The sequence below is a fragment of the Schistocerca cancellata genome, chromosome 4, assembly GCF_023864275.1.
Source record: "Schistocerca cancellata isolate TAMUIC-IGC-003103 chromosome 4, iqSchCanc2.1, whole genome shotgun sequence".
NCBI classification, from domain to species: Eukaryota; Metazoa; Arthropoda; class Insecta; order Orthoptera; family Acrididae; genus Schistocerca; species Schistocerca cancellata.
Genome location: NC_064629.1, coordinates 172512341 through 172534212, shown reverse-complemented (window position 1 = coordinate 172534212; position 21872 = coordinate 172512341). Strand labels below are relative to the sequence as shown.

The 21872-nt window shown below is 43.3% G+C and overlaps 1 protein-coding gene across 3 annotated transcripts in view; it reads right to left on the bottom strand.

Moving 5' to 3' along the window:
• LOC126183184 (nuclear hormone receptor FTZ-F1 beta) overlaps window positions 1-21872 on the bottom strand; it is a 413728-nt gene that overhangs the window by 40246 nt on the left and 351610 nt on the right. For all 3 annotated transcript variants that reach the window (XM_049924916.1, XM_049924917.1, XM_049924918.1), the window contains 3 exons: window positions 17933-17965; window positions 17177-17311; window positions 103-251 (listed from right to left, as the gene is read on the bottom strand). In XM_049924916.1, coding sequence (XP_049780873.1) covers window positions 103-251; window positions 17177-17311; window positions 17933-17965 — 317 coding nt within the window. The remainder of the gene's footprint in view (window positions 1-102; window positions 252-17176; window positions 17312-17932; window positions 17966-21872) is intronic.

The window sequence follows — 21872 nt, the reverse complement described above, 5'->3', positions numbered from 1 at the left end:
AGTGGGTGTCATTATTTTTTACATGCTTCTGAAATACATCAATTATTTCAGTCAAAATGTATTTGTTCTTCTCGTAAGCTTAGCAATGACTTGGAAACTTACAGGCAGTTGTTTGCTGTGTCCTGCAGTAACAGCACTCATCTCTGCATCTGACAGCTCTCCCTCCCATGACATAGGCCGCTCTGGTTCCTCGAAGCCATCTTGCGAGTCTTCGCCCACAACTCTCTTCTTCTTGGTCCGCAGATTCACACCTGGTAAATATCAGAGGTTACTTTGAAACAACTGTTTATTAAAATAAATAAAGTAAATCAACTGACATCCTAAACTGCAGTACTTGCTGTAAGAACACTAAAATGCTGACCTTATATTTAGAAACACCACTGTGGTGTTAGTTAGTGCTTCTTAACTATGGCTACAGTTTAATTTAAATTAGTTGGCATATGATGATTAATGTACAAAGTCACAACAAGTACTGCAGATATACAACCTCCACAGCATTTTACTCTTGCCTTTGAAGTTTGTCTCACACAAAAATTACGTAAAATTTCTGAAATGTGCGAATAGTACAGATAGCTAGTGTATCTGCAAGCATGTCCAAAATAAGTTCTTATTTTCATTAGAGATGGAGTTATGGTTTGTCTTAAAATAGGCGAAATTTTCACATCTGTAAAGTTTTCTACATGAGGAGTAGCAGTGAAAGTGGTAACAAGGCGTTAGTCAACAGTGCCGTGCTCCCACTGGTGTCTTGCTGGCTGGGACAGTCCTGTCCACTCACTGTGAAATACAAACGAATTTAAACAGGACTACAGAGCTGCTTCTTCTCAAGAAACAAACAAAAAGTAAAGCACCAAACTGGACTCTGTCACACTTATCAGGACCATCTCAAAGAACATATTTAAATGTGCATTCACAATAAATATGTCTCAATAAGGACATTAGAAATTAAAAATATTAGTACAATAATTAATCTTTTTAGATGTGATTGATTAAATGTATATTTTATCAAGTGTACTTAAATTAACTATGTATTTTATTCATACACATAAGGTACACCTGAATGCCACAACACAGTGTGAAGAATGTGTTGATGGGAAGAATGGTTGATGGCATACCATTATTATACTTCCCCACCCATTCCCGTTCCTTTTATGGATAGTCTGCTGAAAGAATGATTCTGTTGGGATCCTTTCACAGAAGTCTAACTTTCTGAAATGTTATTCTCATGGCTTTTGTGTGAGATGAATGAGAAATCCAGGAATGTTCGCTCTTGGACTTTTAAATCTTACGATGATGCCCTACATCTTTCTAACGATGTCTTCCACTGTGGACTGTTGAAAACTTCTGCAATGCTCTCACACTGACAACATAAACTTGGATTTGTTATGCAGCTCCTTTCTGTACCTTCTCTGTTGTGTTGTTCATCTGTCCATGGGTTTTCTACAGCTCTCCATGCTAGCCTATCCTGGGCAAGTGCTTTCCTTTATGTGTAACACCATATATCCATTTAAACCTGCTTATTGTATTTAGATCTTGGCCTCTTAATTTTTCATCCCCCACAGTTATCTGTTACCAAATTACTTTTCTTTGGTGCCTCACAAATTGTCGTACCACTCTGTTCCTTCCATTAGTTAAATTATGACGTAAAGCTCTTTTCTCCCCAGTTTGATTCACTGTTTCCTCCATCTGCCTTCAGCAATCTTCCGTAACACTGCATTTTAAAAGCTTCTATTCTCCTCTTGTCTGTACTCTTTAGCATCCGCATTTTACTTCCACATATGGTTACAGCCAGTAGATTACTTTCAGAAAAGACACTGAAACATTTAAATTTATATTATGTGTTAACATATTGAACCTTCTCTCTCACTTCCAGAAATATAACTAGGTATGGGTCCTCACTTGAGAAACAGTTGTTTATGAGCAATCTCTTCCTCCATGAATGAGTTTTACTTCTTCAGTATTCTTCCAACAAATATCAGCCTTGCATTAGCTTTCTTCATGACCAGATTTATGAAGCTCTTTTGCCTTACACCACTAGAAATGAGTACACTTCGGTATGTGAGGCTTACATGTGACGTGCATTACAATTGGTTGTTGTGGTTTAGGTGTGAGTGTTTGAATCAAACACTGATCAGGCAGAGCTCTTTCTGTGTTTCATAACAATGTTTGAATGATAAGTTCTTCTTGTGCATAACTGCCATTCACAATTAACTTCAAAGAGCAACTGCTGTTACCTACTAAGTCATTTATATATACAGAAAATTGTAATGCTCTTATTCTGTATCATTAACCCTTACAATACTGGGGCACGGAGCCATGGGGGAAGTACTATGACCACCTTTTGAAAATATTGTAATCTACTTGTCTGCTTTATATTTTAAAATAATGAAAAATATTTATTGTTTTTAATGACTCCATGTACCAGATTCCATAATTATTTCAAATTTTTCAGTAAAACTTGAGGCATAAGATAAAGTCTTAGTAGCAAAAACAACAGTTTGCAAGAAATGTCATTCATATTTTCAAGTTCAGGATCCTTCATACACATCTACAGATCTTTAGGAAGTATGTTGTGAATAAAAGTCATTGACAATTAACACAAATTGTAATTTCAAAAATTTTTGTGGTGGTTATTAAGTACCCCTCCCATCAGTGTACACGTTAGGTTATGGAAAATGTGCTGCTGGTATTGCTAAGATTGTGCTAAAAGATATTTTCAGGCACTGCCCCCTACTTATATTATATTAACAGCTTTAAGTGAATATCAAGATCTTTTGTACTTAATGATAGAAGCTGATGAAATGAATTAAAATTTGTGGCATGGCCACTTCCATCATTATCGCAGATAAAATGGAGATTCACATGTCTCAAGGAAAATTTAACTCCATCTTTTGAACAGTTCAGGACACCACTCGTCACTGTCAGGAAATCTTCAATATTGGGAAAAAATGGATATCATGTGACTCAAGATAGGTAACCAGTATTTGGGAGTGGGTCATACTGACTCACTAACAGATCACATGGATTTGTTAAGTTCTGTTTCTATCTTTTTTACATATGGACTAAAAGCCAGACAGACACACAGTACTCTACTGTTGAGTACACCATCCCAAGTGCCAATACTCTAAGAGTATCTGCTGATGATCCCCAATTAGTGCCACAGAGCTTATGAATAGCGTTATTCCTGCTTTTGAGCCTAGCAGATGTTCATGTTAAGCACTCTTTAAAAGTGAGTGTCCTGTCCAATGTGATCCCCAGATAGTTTGGAGGCATATTTTGATCAGGTTTGTCCCCTCAAAACAGACATCAGGGCTCTGTGTGCCAATCTTCCTTCCAATAAATAAAGGTAGCATCTAATGACATTTTATTTTACTAATTTAAGCACTGACAGATGCTATTCACATTTATTTTTGAAGCAGTATCTGAGAACTGACGTTATCCTATCATAATGACTTATCAGTTCCATTTATACACACATCAAAAAAAGTTTTGCATCATCTCAGTTAACAGAACTCCTGAAGATAGACGTAGACTGTGGATATTTTATCACACACACAGCCCCCTTTACTGTTCAGAGATTTCACTAAATCATCCCAAAGATGTAAACAACCATACATGAGCAGCACCTATTAGACAGTGGGGTTCCGACAGCTGATCAGTTACAGTCACTCCACCAGGAAGAAGGTACACGGCTCGTGTTGTTTGTAGTTCAACCATGACTAGATGGTCAATACCGCAGTTCGATCGTGTCTGCATTGTTACTTTGTGCCAGGACGGGCTCTTAACAAGGGAAGTGTCCAGGCGTCTCGGAGTGAACCAAAGCAATGTTGTTCAGACATGGAGGAGATACAGAGAGACAGGAACTGTCAATGACATGCCTCGCTCAGGCCGCAAAAGGGCTACTACTGCGATGGATGACCGCTACCTATGGATTATGGCTCGGAGAAACCCTGACAGCAACGCCACCATCTTGAATAATGCCTTTCGTGCAGCCACAGGACATTGTGTTATGACTCAAAATGTGTTCAATAGGCTGTACGATGTGCAACTTCACTCCCGACGTCCATGGTGAGGTCCATCTTTGCAACCGTAACACCATGCAGTGCGGTACAGGTGGGCCCAACAACATGTCAAATAGACCGTTCAGGATTGGAATCACGTTCTCTTCACCGAGAAGTGTAGCGTATGTCTTCAACCAGACAATCGTCTGGAGACGTGTTTGGAGACAATCCGATCAGGCTGAACGCCTCAGACACACTGTCCAGAGAGTGCAGCAAGGTGGAGGGTCCCTACTGTTTTGGGGTGGCATTATGTGGGGCCAACATGCACTGCTGGTGGTCATGTAAGGCGTCGTAACCGCTGTACAGTACGTGAATACCATCCTCCTACCGATAGTGCAACCATATTGGCAGCATGTTGGCGAGGCATTCGTCTTCATGGACGATAATTTGTACCCCCATCATGCACATCTTATGAATGACTTCCTTCAGGATAACGACATCTCTCGACTAGAGTGGCCAGCATGTTCTCCAGACATGGACCCTATTGAACATGCTTGGGATGGATTGAAAAGGGCTGTTAATGGACGACGTGACGCACCAACCACTATGAGAGATCTACGCCGAATCGCCATTGAAGAGTGTGGCAATCTGGATCAACAGTGCTTTGATGAACTTGTGGATAGTATGCCACGACGAATACAGGCACGCATCAATGCAAGAGGACGTGCTACTGGGTATTAGAGGTACCAGCGTGTACAGCAATCTGGACCACCACCTCTGAAGGTCTCGGTGTATGGTGGTACAACATGCAATGTGTGCTTTTCATGAGCAATAAAAAGGGCGGAAATTATGTTTATGTTGATCTCTATTCCAGTTTTCTGTACAGATTCCGGAACTCTCTTAAACCGAGGTGATGTAAAACTTGTAGGGAACTGTGAAAGATAACGTCTATCGACGTAAGCCACGCACGCTGGAGGAACTCCGCCAGGACATTACAGCGATCTCCACTGTACTACTGACTGACGTAGCTGCGGCGACAGCTCGTCGTTCTGTTGCGTGTATAGCAGCCAAGGGTGAACATTTTGAACATTTAAAGTAACCATGTGCTAACCTGAAGGTCGTACAACATGTGTGATCAATTATTAAATGTAAAATAAACACATAAATAAGTTTCCGTTCCTTAAAGTGTGTATACATTTTTATGGCGAACTCTGTATTGTTGCCGCCAGTGTTTTACTACGGGTGGCGCCACTCGCTGTCTTGGTGGGCAGCAACTGTGATGGGCGGTGCATGCGTCAAGTACGGTACGGAGGCCTAAGTGTGACGATAATTTGTAACCTAGTCATCAGATTTCAGCGCGACTCAGCAGCAGCAGCGGTATGCGGAAGGTGTCAAACAGTTGGATCGCCGAAATATTGAGTCAGTTCGCCGAAATATTGAATCAGTTGATTTCAGAATCCGGCAGCAAGCCCGACGTGATTTTCAAGAACTGATGTTTACCTGCCGTTGCAGGCAACACTTGTGCAGGGTGCCCCGAAATTTTTATTTTATTTTGTTTTTTATAGTGCCTCTTACGTTAAAAAGTGTAATACGTCGCATCGTAAACTTAGAACTATGTAGTGTGTTGTGAAATTTTGCCGTGTCCATAATTCCGTGCCAAAAACTAAAATGTTACTACACAGCGTTTCGTGCGAGGGTATATCAGTAAACGATTTTTAAACGAGCTTTGTTAACAATGTAAGGCAACCAGTGTCTGTCGACAGTATTGTGGCGTGTTATTGTTGTTGTGGTCTTCAGTCTTGAGACTGGTTTGATGCAGCTCTCCATGCTACTCTATCCTGTGCAAGCTTCTTCATCTCCCAGTACTTACTGCAACCTACATCCTTCTGAATCTGCTTAGTGTATTCATCGCTTTGTCTCCCTCTACGATTTTTACCCTCCACGCTGCCCTCCAATGCTAAATTTGTGATCCCTTGATGCCTCAGAACGTGTCCTACCAACCGGTCCCTTCTTCTTGTCAAGTTGTGCCACAAACTCCTCTTCTCCCCTATTCTGTTCAATACCTCCTCATTAGTTACGTGATCTACCCATCTAATCTTCAGCATTCTTCTGTAGCACCACATTTCGAAAGCTTCTATTCTCTTCTTGTCCAAACTATTTATCGTCCATGTTTCACTTCCATACATGGCTACACTCCATACAAATACTTTCAGAAACGACTTCCTGGCACTTAAATCTATACTCGATGTTAACAAATTCCTCTTCTTCAGAAACGCTTTCCTTGCCATTGCCAGTCTACATTTTATATCCTCTCTACTTCGACCATCATCAGTTATTTTGCTCCCCAAATAGCAAAGCTCCTTTACTACTTTAAGTGTCTCATTTCCTAATCTAATTCCCTCAGCATCACCAGATTTAATTCGACTACATTCCATTATCCTCGTTTTGCTTTTGTTGATGTTCATCTTATATCCTCCTTTCAAGACACTGTCCATTCCGTTCAACTGCTCTTCCAAGTCCTTTGCTGTCTCTGACAGAATTACAATGTCATCGGCGAACCTCGAAGTTTTTATTTCTTCTCCATGGATTTTAATTCCTACTCCGAATTTTTCTTTGTTTCGTTTACTGCCTGCTCAATATACAGAGTTATTAACATTGAGGAGAGGCTACAACCCTGTCTCACTCCCTTCCCAACCACTACTTCCCTTTCATGCCCTGTGGCGTAATGATGCAAAATTGACCGTAATGGAAACGTGCATGTAAATGAGTCTCATGTGGTTTGGTATTGTGCATTACCTATTTCCAGTGATTTAAAAACGCTGCACACTCCTTAACAGATATTGCGTAAGTGTTATTACGTTCGATTCAAAACAGCTCGCTAACTGTTAAATTCCCCCCGGGAAAAAAGAAAAATTAGCAGTATGATGCGGGGCTACATGGACATTTATGAGTTTACACACATTACTGGCAGAAGATTCACCAATAAGACACCCATTCTGAACATCTGATGTGAGGGGTTACTTGCATGGAGCGTCACCGCTGACGACTGGTGCAACCACAAACGTGTTCGCGAAAGTTCCCAGACAACACTTTCCATTGGCCTTTTGTTCTACTTCGCGGGCTGCCCTTACCGCACGTACTTTTACAATCTTTCAAGGAGAAGATCGCCAGAGAGATAAATCAGACTGACGTACAGCCTAATAAAAGAAACGCAGATTGTCCAAGGCACTGTGTGCGGTTACGGGACGGAGCCACAGGCACTGAAATACGACCAGCGGCGAGTGTGGTTGGAAGGGAGTGCGTAAGTTCGTAAAATGCACTCAGCTTGAATTAAGACAGAAAAGTCGTACTGGCAATTTATCATACTGAGTTATTCTGCCAGCTACAAGATTCCATGTAATAGCTTCACTAGAAATATAAAATACACTATTTTGTCAAAAACTGACATTGCAAAGAAGAAAATAGCAACTATATTTATTTATTTATTTATTTAACCTAATAAAAATGGCTCTGAGCACTAGGGGACTTAACTTCTGAGGTCATCAGTCCCCTATAGCTTAGGACTACTTAAACCGAACTAACCTAAGGACATCACACACATCCATGCCCGAGGCAGGATTCGAACCTGCGACCGTAGCGTTCGCGCGATTCCACACTGTAGCGCCTAGAACCGCTCGGCCACCCCGGCCGGCTTTAACCTGATCAGATTAGGACCATCAGGCCCCCTCTTACATCGGACCAGTATTCCACACATGCAGCATTTCACACATCAGAGTCACATCATGACAATAGTTTAAATAAGAAAATTAGATTACTCTAGTGGCAATATGATTAAAGAGTAATGATTAAGACCTAATAAAGTAAGTGCTGGCAGTATTTTTGCAACAGGTGCTATACATACGAATTATGATAAAAGCAATAATAATAACAGTAAAAAAATCAAATAATAATGATAAACACGAGAAAAATTGGCTATAGTGATGAATATTTGTGCAGATGTACATTAATATCAAGTAAATGTTTACTAGTTCAAAAAATGGCTCTGAGCACTATGGGACTCAACTGCTGTGGACATAAGTCCCCTAGAACTTAGAACTACTTAAACCTAACTAACCTAAGGACAGCACACAACACCCAGCCATCACGAGGCAGAGAAAAATCCCTGACCCCGCCGGGAATCGAACCCGGGAACCCGGGCGTGGGAAGCGAGAACGCTACCGCACGACCACGAGATGCGGGCAATGTTTACTAGTATAGCGAGTTTTGGGGAAGGGAGATTTAAGGAGGGGAAAAGAGGGAAGTAATGAGGTGAAGCGCATTCATGTACAGAGGAAGGCATTACTGTTGCTTAAGCAGATACGTCATTAACTGTTTTTTTGAAGCCGGACATGTTTTTAAGTTCTCTAACATAACGGGGGAGGTTATTCCAGAGTCGGGTTCCCGCTACTGTAAAGGACTTGGAGAAGGTGACTGAGCGATGCAGTGGAACAGAGAGGATTTTATTATGATGGGAAGGTGTGTTTCTGTCATGTTGTTCCGACATAAGCGTTAAGGACGAGGAGAGATATGAGGGACAGTGTACATTTATAAGGCAGTAGATGAGACAGAGTGTATGGAAATCTCTGCGTTTGCCTGCACGCAGCCAGGACAATTTTGCATATGCTGGTGGAATGTGATTAAAAAGTCGAACGTCACAGATATATCGGACGCAGGCATTCACGACCAGTTCCAGACGTCGCGAATTTGCCTGAGAGAGGCCTTGTAGGATAATATCGCTGTAGTCAATGATTGGGAGTATAAGCGTTTCTATTAATTTCTTTTTCAGACCGAAAGGGAAGAGTTTTTTATATTTTTGTAGGACATGAAGGGATGCTTATGCTTTTTTGCACACTTCAGTTACGTGCTCTGTCCAATTTAGATTTTCATCTATTATTACTCCCAAACTCTTTGCTGAGGGAGAGAAGTTAATATTTGTTCCATTTAGGATAAGAGATGGTACGGATTCCCGATGTTTTGGGCTAATGAGCTTAGAGTGACCAACAAGTACCGCTTGGGTTTTAGATGGGTTTATTTTTAGTCCCATGTCCTGTGCCCATTTTGATAGTGCATCGAGGTCAGTATTGAAATTTTGAGTAGCTTTCTTAAGATAGCTTGGTTTCACACTTAGATACAACTGAAGGTCATCAGCATACATATGATATTTGCAATAGGTCAAAACCGATGACACATCACTGACATACAGAGAGAAGCGTACAGGACCTAATTCTGAGCCTTGGGGAACGCCTGACACTACCTGCCGCCATTGTGATTTTATATTCCCGGACAGGACGAGTTGCTGACGAGACGTCATGTATGAGCGAAACCATTGCACTGCACTTGGTGAGAAATTTAGACCGCTAAGTTTGGCTAGTAAGATGTCGAAGTCGACAGTATCAAATGGTTTGCTAAAATCTAAGAAGCAAATGATAGTCGTTTCTTGTCTGTGCATGGCAAGTTTCAGGTCAACTGTCGTCTTAATCAGTGCGAATGTTGTGCTTCGATGTTTACGGAAACCTGATTGGTATTCGTCGAGTAGGTTGTTAGTATATGAGAATAAACCTGATGTAAACATTACGCCATGTATTTCTACGCGTTTGCTTGAATCCAATTGGATTTCGTTTCATGTGGAGTGGAAGCCAAGGTGCAGCCAGTGCAGTCAAGTGCCATTCTAAGGATACGTTTTGTGCTGTAACACGCACATAGTCTGAGCGATAACGCGGGACAACAGCTTTACCGGCGCATTAAACTTTGACAGCACTGGCGAGCAAGTTTCCAACAACCTGCAATGGTATGAGCAGTTGCAGTTCAGATGCCTAAAAAGAGACGAGCAAAGAAACCATATAGCTTCGAATGTCATTTAATTTTTAAAAAGAATGAAATAATATTTGACAAAACTCCAGCAGTAGCGCGCGCTTCTTAGGTGACCCGACGCAAAGCATAAATGCTATCGTCCTCACCTTACATAGTGCAGAGCGTGTTCCATCTTCTTGTCACAGAGCCAGCAACCAGCATTATGCTAGAAATAGTCATGTAACTTCCAGAAACCATCTGAAAATGACCCTGAAAAGGTTCGACAACCGGTTCATGGAATAACAAATAACTATTCAAAACTTCCTGACAGATTAAAACTGTGTGCCCGACCGAGACTCGAACTCGGGACCTTTGCCTTTCGCGGGCAAGTGCTCTACCATCTGAGCTACCGAAGCACGACTCATGCCCGCTACTCACAGCTGTACTTCTGCCAGTACATCGTCTCCTACCTTCCAAACTTTACAGAAACTCTCCTGCGAACCTTGCAGAACTAGCACTCCTGAAAGAAAGGATATTGCGGAGACATGGCTTAGCCACAGCCTGGGGGATGTTTCCAGAATGAGATTTTCACTCTGCAGCGGAGTGTGCGCTGATATGAAACTTCCTGGCAGATTAAAACTGTGTGCCCGACCGAGACTCGAACTCGGGACCTTTGCCTTTCGTGGGCAAGTGCTCTACCATCTGAGCTACCGAAGCACGACTCACGCCCGGTACTCACAGCTTTACTTCTGCCAGTACCTCGTCTCTTACCTTCCAAACTTTACAGAAGCTCTCCTGCGAACCTTGCAGAACTAGCACTCCTGAAAGAAAGGATATTGCGGAGACATGGCTTAGCCACAGCCTGGGGGATGTTTCCAGAATGAGATTTTCACTCTGCAGCGGAGTGTGCGCTGATATGAAACTACCTGGCAGATTAAAACGCTTTCCTCGCCACTGGCCAGTCTACAGTTTATATCCTCTCTACTTCGACCATCATGAGTTACTTTGCTCCCCAAATAGCAAAACTCATTTATTACCTTAAGTGTCTCATTTCCCAATCTAATTTCGTCAGCATCACCCGATTTAATTCGACTCCATTCCATTATCCTCGTTTTGCTTTTGTTGATGTTCATCTTATATTCTCCTTTCAAGACACGGTCCATTCCGTTCAACTGATCTTCCAGGTCCTTTGCTGTCTCGTGACAGAATTACAATGTCATCGGCGAACCTCAAAGTTTTTATTTCTTCTCCATGGACTTTAATTCCTACTCCGAATTTTTCTTTGTTTCGTTTACTGCTTGCTCAATATACAGATTGAATAACATCGGGGATAGGTTACAACCCTGTCCCACTCCCATCCCAACCTCACATTAGCAACTTTAATTCCATGCGCCGCGACTGGAATTTCTGCTGGTGCAGTTTTCGAGACGGCGTCACCTAAAATAATTACTGCAGTTATTACTGTTCGAAGGGACTTCAAAAATTAAGTTACACAACACACTGAAATGTCAAAAATGATGAGGTACCTCCCAGCATCGTGTCGGTCGCCCTACTGCCGCCGTATTGCAGCAACTCGGCGTGGTATGGATTTAACAAGTCGTTGGAAGTCACCTGAAGAAATATTGAGTCATGCTGCCTCTATAGCCGTCCATAATTGCAAAATGGTTGCCAGTGCAGGATTCTGTACACGAATTGACCTCTCGATAACGTCCTATAAATGTTTGATGGGATTCATGTCAACAGATCTTGGTGGCCAAATCATTCGCTCGAATCGTCCAGAATGTTCTTCAGACCAGTCGTAAACAACTGTAGCCCGGTGGCATGACGCATCTATTTGACTGCGGTAAAAACATGGCAAGTTTCGATTTGACTATAGTCAAATCTATACTAGACTTGTTTTGATCGCCTCCTTGTGTTATGCACTGCTGATCTGTTTTGTGTATCTTGCCTTAAGGACACCGTTGTGAGGTCGGTGAGGAATGGTGAGGAAGTCCAAAAGAGCTACGGAAATGGCGATCTACATCTACATCTACATGGATACTCTGCAAATCACATTTAAGTGGCTGGCAGAGGGTTCATCGAACCACCTTCACAATCTCGTATAGCGCGCGGAAGGAATGAACACCTATATCTTTCCTTACGAGCTCTGATTTCCCTTTTTTTATCGTGGTGATTGTTTCTCCCTATGTAGGTCGGTGTCAACAAAATAATGTCGGATTCGGAGGAGAAAGTTGGTGATTGAAATTTCGTGAGAAGATTCCGTCGCAACGAAAAGCGCCTTTCTTTTAATAATTTCCAGCCGAAATCGCATCATTTCTGTGACACTCTCTCCCATATTTCGCGATAATACAAAACGTGCTGCCTTTCTTTGAACTTTATCGATGTACTCCGTCAGTCCTACCTGGTGAGGATCCCACACCGCGCAGCAGTATTCTAAAAGAGGACGGGCAAGCGTAGTGTAGGCAGTCTCCTTAGAAAATGTAACTTATCTACTAAGTGTCCTGGCAAAAAAACGCAGCCTTTGGTTAGCCTTCCCCACAACATTTTCTATGTGTTCTTTCCCATTTAAGTTGTTCGTAATTGTAATACCTAGGTATTTAATTGAATTTACGACTTTTAGATTAGACTGATTTATCGTGTAACAGAAGTTTGAGTTCCTTTTAGCACTCATGTGGATGACCTCACACTTTTCGTTATTTAGGGTCAACTTCCACTTTTCGCACCTTTCAGATATTTTTTCTAAATCGTTTTGCAGTTTGTTTTGATCTTCTGATGACTTTATTAGTCGATAACCGACAGCGTCATCTGCAAACAACCGAAGACGGCTGCTCAGGTTGTCTCCCAAATCGTTTATATAGATACGGAACAGCAAAGGGCCTATAACACTACCTTGGGGAACGCCTGAAATTACTTCTGTTTCACGCGGTGACTTTCCGTCAATTACTACGAACTGTGACCTCTCTAATAGGAAATCACAAATCCAGTCACGTAACTGAGACGATATTCCACAAGCACGCAATTTCACTACGAGCCGCTTGTGTGGTACAGTGTCAAAAGCCTTCCGGAAATCCAGGAATACGGAATCGATCTGAAATCCCTTGTCAATAGCACTCAGCACTTCATGTGAATAAAGAGCTAGTTGTGTTTCACGGGAACGATGTTTTCTAAGCCCATGTTGACTGTGTGTCAATAGACCGTTTCCTTCGAGGTAATTCATAATGTTCGAACACAATATACGTTTTAAAATCCTGCTGCATATCGACGTTAACGATATGGGCCTGTAATTTAGTGGATTACTCCTACTACCTCGTCACATCACACGAAAACTGCCACGCCACAGGAACAAACTGAGTGACTGTTTTATAAAATTTCCATGTGAACAGATGACCAATACACGAAGTGCCATCGCCTCTTGCAAAGTTATCCTTCTCTCTCTCCACAGGATGATCACAGCTGTCATGTGAAGAAGCTTTAATACCTGTATAAACATGTGTTAAATGTTTTTGTAATGCCAATAGAGCGTGATTATGAGGTATCACATCGAAACATGTCGCTAAATAAATAATTTAGTTGTCAACAAATCTTGTGACTGGTAACCTATTTCCCTCTCCCACTTCTTTTATTTTACCATTCGTCAGTTTCTCACCCGTCACCTAAATGCGCCCGTCACGAAAACGGCGCCCACTGCACGCAGCACCCCGGTTACGGCACTGGCGTCCCCTGCTCTAAAATCGATCACAGATGTCCGATAACGCTGAAGTTGGATGACTAAGCTCAGGAGGGTAAGAAGTGGAACTCATCTTCTTGTCCGCCAAGCCACGCGTGTGAGGAGTGAATCTGAGGTACTCTTTTGTTGACGTCTTCGTAGGGTAACATATGTGGCATAGGGTGCACTTGCTCACCTACAATGTCTGCACAATCTGTGGCCGCAAATCGTCCATACAGGTTAAGAACACGGCCAACAGAAAACCACTAGACTGTGAGATACTGCAGGATATAGGTAATTTGCTGCATCAGCTTGTTTGACAGTGTGCCATACGCAAACGATACTTCTTGTATGAAACAATGTGAAGGATGGTATCAGTGTCTCCGCTGTCTCGGATAGATGCTGCGTGGTTTCTGTACCAACTGCGTTACAGAAAGGGATTCCTCGTGGTGGTCACAGGATGACAAACATACTACAACTGAGCTCGTACTGGATAAGAATTACAAAAACACGTTGTTGGAGGTGGTAATTTACACTACTGGCCATTAAAATTGCTACACCACGAAGATGACGTGCTACAGACGCGAAAGTTAACCGACAGGAAGAAGATGCTGTGATATGCAAATGATTAGCTTTTCAGAGCGTTCACACAAGGCTGGCGCCGGTGGCGACACCTACAATGTGCCGACATGAGGAAAGTTTCCAACCGATTTCTCATACACAAACAGCAGTTGACCGGCGTTTCCTGGTGAAACGTTGTTGTGATGCCTCGTGTAAGCAGGAGAAATGCGTACCATCACGTTTCCGACTTTGATAATGCGTACCACCACGTTTCCGACTTTGATAAAGGTCGGATTGTAGCCTATCGCGATTGCGGTTTATCGTATCGCGACAATGCTGCTCGCGTTGGTCGAGATCCAATGACTGTTAGCAGAATATGGAATCGGTGGGTTCAGGAGGGTAATACGGAACGCCGTGCTGGATACCAACGGCCTCATATCACTAGCAGTCGAGATGACAGGCATCTTATCCGCATGGCTGTAACGGTTCGTGCAGCCACGTCTCGATCCCTGAGTCAGCAAATGGGGACCTTTGCAAGACAACAACCAACTGCACGAACAGTTCGACGACGTTTACAGCAGCATGGACTATCAGCTCGGAGACCATGGCTGCGGTTACCCTTGAACCTGTATCACAGACAGGAGCGCCTGCGATGATGTACTCAACGACGAACCTGGGTGCACGAATGGCAGAACGTCGTTTTTTTCCGGATAAATCCAGGTTCTGTTTACAGCATCATGATGGTCGCATCCGTTTTTGGCGACATCGCGGTGAACGCACATTGGAAGCTTGTATTCGTCATCGCCATACTGGCGTCTCACCCGGCGTGATGGTATGGGGTGCCACTGGTTACATGTCTCGGTCACCTCTCGTTCACATTGACGGCACTTTGAACAGTGGACGTTACATTTCAGATGTGTTACGACCCGTGGCTCTACCCTTCATTCGATCCCTGCGAAACCCTACATTTCAGCAGGATAATGCACGACCGCATGTTACAGGTCCTGTACGGGCCTTTCGGGATACAGAAAATGTTCGACTGCTGCCCTGGCCAGCACATTCTCCAGATCTCTCACCAATTGACAACGGTGGCCGAGCTACAGGCTCGTCACAATACGCCAGTCACTACTCTTGATGAACTGTGGTATCATGTTGAAGTTGCATGGGCAGCTGTACCTGTACACGCCATCCAAGCTCTGTTGACTCAATGCCCAGGCGTATCAAGACCGTTATTATGGCCAGAGGTGGTTGTTCTGGGTACTGATTTCTCAGGATCTATGCACCCAAATTACGTGAAAATGTAACCACATGTCAGTTCTAGTATACAAGGTGCATTCAAGTTCTAAGGCCTCGGATTTTTTTTCTAATTAACTACTCACCCGAAATCGATGAAACTGGCATTACTTCTCGACGTAATCGCCCTGCAGACATACACATTTTTCACAACGCTGACGCCATGATTACATGGCAGCGGCGAAGGCTTCTTTAGGAGTCTGTTTTGAGCACTGGAAAATCACTGAGGCAATAGCAGCACGGCTGGTGAATGTGCGGCCACGGAGAGTGTCTTTCATTGTTGGAAAATGCCAAAAGTCACTAGGAGCCAGGTCAGGTGAGTAGAGAGCATGAGGAATTACTTAAAAGTTGTTATGACGAAGAAACTGTTGCGTAACGTTAGCTCGATGTGCGGGTGCGTTTTCTTGGTGAAACAGCACACGCGCAGCCCTTCCCGGACGTTTTTGTTGCAGTGCAGGAAGGAATTTGTTCATCAAAACATTTTCGTAGGATGCACCTGTTACCGTAGTGCCCTTTGGAACGCAATGGGTAAGGATTACTCCCTCGCTGTCCCATTCTCTCCACTTTCTTAATCATGTCGTCAGACCGGCTTATGTGAGCCCGAGGTTGTTTCGGTTTGTTGTCACACGATGCTCTGCCTTCATTAAACTGTCGCACCCACGAACGCACTTTCGACACATCCGTAACTCCATCACCACATGTCTCCTTCAACTGTCGATGAATTTCAATTGGTTTCACACCACGCAAATACAGAAAACGAATGATTGCACACTGTTCAAGAAAGGAAAACGTCGCCATTTTAAGTATTTAGAACAGTTCTCATTCTCGCCGCTGGCGGTAAAATTCCATCTGCCGTACGGTGCTGCCATCTCTGGGACGCATTGACAATGAACGCGGCCTCATTTTAAAACAATGCGCATGTTTCTATCTCTTTCCAGCCCGGAGAAAAAAAATCGGAGGCCTTAGAACTTGAATGCACCTCGTACATTCGCGTAAGATCAGTGCTTCAGGGTGCTCATATTACCGAGCAACGGTGGTACAGAAATGTGAAAAATGGACGGCAGTTTAAATTTCGAGCCGGCCGTCTATATTTAGAATTTCTGCAGTTTTTGCTTAAGGCAAATTCCGGGGCGGTTCGTATGGAATACACACAACCGCCTCCGTTCTCCAATCCAAGCTTTTACTCGCACGTTCAATTTCTCATTCAAGTACCGAACTACGGGTTTTGCTATGTTGGCTGTTAATATGTTTCTTACTACAGTCCGTCTCGGTTGTCCGCAGCTCGTGGGTTCGCGGTCGCGTTCTCGCTTCCCAAGCACGGGGTCCCGGGTTCGATTCCCGGCGGGGTCAGGGATTTTCCCCTGCCCCTAGATGACTGGGTGTTTGTGTTGTCCTCAGCCGGCCGGTGTGGCTTTGCGGTTCTAGCGCTTCAGTTTGGAACCGCGTGACCGCTACGGTCGCAGGTTCGCATCCTGGCTCGGGCATGGATGTGTGTGATGTCCTTAGGTTAGTTAGGTTTAATTAGTTCTAAGTTCTAGGCGACTGATGACCTCAGCAGTTAAGTCGCATAGTGCTCAGAGCCATTTGAACCATTTGTTGTCCTCATCATTTCATCATCATTCATGCAAGTGGCGAAATTGGGAATTTGTACGGGCGCTGATAACAGCGCAGTTGAGTGCCCCACATACCAAACATCATCATCATCATCATCATCATCAGTCCGTCTTGGTATCAGTGAAAGAAAAGAATGCCCTAATGAAGAAAGCTACATTAGAGAATAGCACGTTACCTGTGAAGTCGATCTTGCTGACTTCGCCGTCGGAACCCGAGGCGTCGTCTTCGTCCTGCGAAGGCATGACGTTGGCGGTGCTCGGCGTCTTGAGAGGCTCGCTGGGTGCTTTGCTCACCTCCGCCGGCGCGTTACCTGCCGAATCATAGACGGTCACACACCTACACTCCCACCAAAGCTCCGTAAATTTGTAAATGCGGAAAGTAATAGTGAGTGCTTGCTAGCAAAAATGGAAAAATCTGTCGTTTGTGGGGCTTCCTTGACGCATAACATATTTTAACATAAAATAAACAGTCTACATAACTTTTATTTACCCACTAAACCGTTTTCGGCCTCGTAGGATATAATTAGGTGACGACTGACAATCGCAGTCGCAGGTTAATAACACGCGACAGTCAGAGATATTAGGTGATGAAAAGATTAAGACATTTAAAATAGTGAAGTTGGTGTTAAAACGTGAAAGCGTCGACACAAAAAGAAGTAATTACATTGTAAACAGTGTTTTTACTGTTGTTATCAAATTCTGTCACAAATGAAACTTAACTGATGGGAAAATGGAACTTGCACTAAAATCTGATTGGCGTGGTCGGTAGATCTCTGCTTGTTATTAACCGTTACCCACAGAAATTAATATGTTAATGAGTCTATGAAACGTATGATACGTATTCTAGGAACAAGAAGCCAACTTTTCTTTAGGGAAAAAAATTCTGAGACAAAAAAGTTATGTTACTTTATCAATAGTGAAGTATCACTTACCATTGCAGGATGAATAATACTTGTTGTTTCTTCCTGAAAAATATAAAAGAAAAAATTGTGTTAATTTTCCTATGCAGTAAATTTCGTCTAGTTACTTTAACTAACATATAAATCTTAGTAATTATGAGGCTACTCATCTTGTACATAAAATATTTTTATGGCTTCATGGAACCACCAAAAGCTGGCGTAATGCATGTTTATTCACGGACAACCAGTTTCGTCAAGTGACTATATTAAGTCAAGAATTTACACAACAAAGTTAAAGAAAGGTTTCTTGGGGGCAAATACATCATTGTTTTTAGCTGCAGCATCGGTCACATATTCATGCGTCTATGATCTTACACATCGCTCTTCAGTCATTATGAGCAAATATCAGCAGTCCATTTCAGGGTTTATCATGTCTGTGATCATATCATAATCATAATTTATTGCCCATACTTACTGTTACTGTAATTATTTTTACCAGCTGCATTTTTTTTTTAATTTTGTCTACATATATCAACTGCTCCTTTAAAAGCGAAACTATATACAAAGGATACCGGCAAAGTTTAACATTACAGCGTCATTTATTACACTGCTTCTAAATAATCTACCATTCACTCAATGTACCTCGTTATCTTTCGAAACCAATTATCATATCATTCTTACCGTTTCTCTTGTGGCAACTATTACATTCATTACCCCCTCCCCCTCCAGAACGAGCTCGTCATGCGATAGAAATCTTCGGACCAGCAGACGTGTCTCCACTTATTGAAACAAAGAAGAGTTACTTGGGATAAGACGGTATACAAGGTGATTGACTATTGCTATTACAAATTTCTAGGGACTGTGGAGAGGATTTAATAAATAAGAAACTAAACTAAAACTCCACCCGAACGGGCCATGAAGGCCCAATGGTATCACCGTGTCAGACTCAGCCCACCGGCGTCACTGGATGCGGAAACGGAGGGGCATATGGTCAGCCCACCGCTTTCCCTGACGTATGTCAGTTTACGAGACCGGAGCCTCTACTTCTCAATCGCAGCCGCGTGGTTTGAGGCGCCATGTCACGGATTGCGCGGCCCCTCGGGCATGGGTGTGTGTGTTGCTCTTAGCGTAAGTTTGTTTAACTAGTGTGCAAGTCTAGAGACCGATCACCTCAGCAGTTTGGTCCCTTAGGAATTCACAAACATTTTACACTACTGGCCATTAAAATTGCTACATCAAGAAGAAATGCGCATGATAAACGGGTATTCATTGGACAAATATATTATACTAGAACTGACATGTTACATTTTCACGCAATTTGGGTGCATAGATCCTGGGAAATCAGTACCCAGAACAACCACCTCTGGCAATAATAACGGCCTCGATGCACCTGGGCATTGAGTCGAACAGAGCTTGGATGGCGTGTACAGGTACAGCTGCCCATGCAGCTTCAACACGATACCACAGTTCATCAACAGTAGTGACTGGCGTATTGTGACGAGCCAATTTCCCGGCCACTATTGACCAGACGTTTTCAGTTGGTGAGAGATCTGGAGAATGTGCTGGCCAGGGCAGCAGTCGAACATTTTTTGTATCCAGAAAGCCCCGTACAGGACCTACAACATGCGGTCGTGCATTATCCTGCTGAAATGTAAAGTTCGCAGGGATCGAATGAATGGTAACGTCCACTGTCCAAAGTGCCATCAGTGCGAACAAGAGGTGACCGAGACGTGTAACCAATGGAACCCCATACCATCACGCCGGATGATAAGCCAGTATGGTGATGACGAATACATGCTTCCAATGTACGATCACCGCGATGTCGCCAAACACGGATGCTACCATCATGATGCTGTAAACAGAACCTGGATTCATCCGAAAAAATGACGTTTTGCCATTCGTGCACCCAGGTTCGTCGTTGAGTACACCGCCGTAGGCGCTCCTGTCTGTGATGCAGCGTCAAGGGTAACCGCAGCCATGGTCTCCGAACTGATAGTCCAGGCTGCTGCAAACGTCGTCGAACTGTTCGTGCAGATGGTTGTTGTCTTGCAAACGTCCCCATCTGTTGACTCAGGCATCGAAACGTGGCTGCACGATCCGTTATACCCATGCGGATAAGATGCCTGTCATCTCGACTGATAGTGATACGAGGCCGTTGGGATCCAGCACGGCGTTCCGTATTACCCTCCTGAACCCACCGATTCCTTATTCTGCTAACAGTCATTGGATCTCGACCAACGCGAGCAGAAATGTCGGGATACGATAAACCGCAATCGCGATAGGCTACAATCCGACCTTTATCAAAGTCGGAAACGTGATGGTACGCATTTCTCCTCCTTACACGAGGCATTACAACAACGTTTGACCAGGCAACGCCGGTCAACTGGTCTTTGTGTATGAGAAATCGGTTGGAAACTTTCCTCATGTCAGCACGTTGTAGGTGTCGCCACCGGCGCCAATCTTGTGTGAATGCTCTGAAAAGCTAATCATTTGCATATCACAGCATCTTCTTGCTGTCGGTTAAATTTCGCGTCTGTAGCACGTTATCTTCGTGGTGTAGCAGTTTTAATGGCCAGTAGTGTAACTTCTCAATCAAGTAGCTCCTCAGTTTGCCTCCCAAGGGCTGAGTGCACCCCGCTGGCCAACAGCGCTCGGCAGACTGGGTGGTCACCCATCCGTGTGCTAGCCCAGCCTGGCAGCGCTTAACTTCGGTGATCTGACTGGAACCGGTGTAACCACCGCGGCAAGGCCGTTGGCTTAATAGATAACAAACCCATGTCAAATTTGAAGAACGGATCGCATCACTGCACGCATACCGGAGACGACGAGCTTTGACTTGTGTGCTCTACAGGAGCCAGTGGCATGAGCAATGTTTGACGTGCTCGTTGGCTTCCGTTCTACGTGATGAAGGACGTTTTCTTCAAAGTAGAGCTTGCGGTGCGTCCGTGGAACACCACAGTCAACCATTCTAGTTACGAACGTACCAGTTTCTCGCAGCCCTTGTCGTAGTCGGGCAAAAATAATACGGCTATGTCACGTAATTACAACAGGGGCTGACAAAGACGCCTTTCTTTCAGTTTATTTGCGTACCGTCAACTAGAAGATTTGGAAGTGAACCGATCTTCAAACATTTATTTCTGCACATGGGATACTTGCCAAAACTTCATCTAGTAACAGTGCGTCTCTTGCAAAATTTTTGCTAGTGTGTTACAATATCACAACAGACTGTGTTTGACTCTGTCATCATGACCGGCGCGACTTAATATTGTTGCGATATTAGCTTTACCTAATGCACTCAGATAAAGTATGTAGTTTGTGTGTTGATGAATTCCGCTTTCTTTTTTATTAATGCATTAACATGTCCTAGATCTGTCACTACCTTCTGTACCCCACGCATCACTGTTCCCAAACAGCATACATGGAAAGACGAAAGTGCATTGCGAACATCACACATGAAGATCCAACTTTTTTCATACACTTTCATACTAAATTTCCTCGTATACTAGCCTTTTTTTTACTTGTGAGGGTAGTAATCATAACTAAACTGATTATATTAATTTATGTATATAAACTGGACTTTTAAATATATTTAAATTCTATAATTAATAGCTTAACTGTGCGGGGAAAAAATAAAATAAATGATGGTAACAATAGGAATCTAACCTGAGTTGCCAGTTGGTGCACGTGTCCAATACACCATGGCACCGTCGCGCTAACAGCTCCTCAAAAATACCTCATACTCGACGCTTGCACAATACTTTACACGCACTTTAAAGAGGGAACAAAAAAAAAAAAAAAATTGACGCTGTGCGCGGTGCTGCGAGCAACGTAACTTTCATAGTGCCTGAAGCGATGACGTCACATCAGAACATGCACAGTCAAAAACAGGCAGCTGCGTTGATCACATTGCGGCAGACCATTTCAGCACTCGACACTGGTTTCTAGTTATCGCGAAGAGAGCGCTACAAAACTT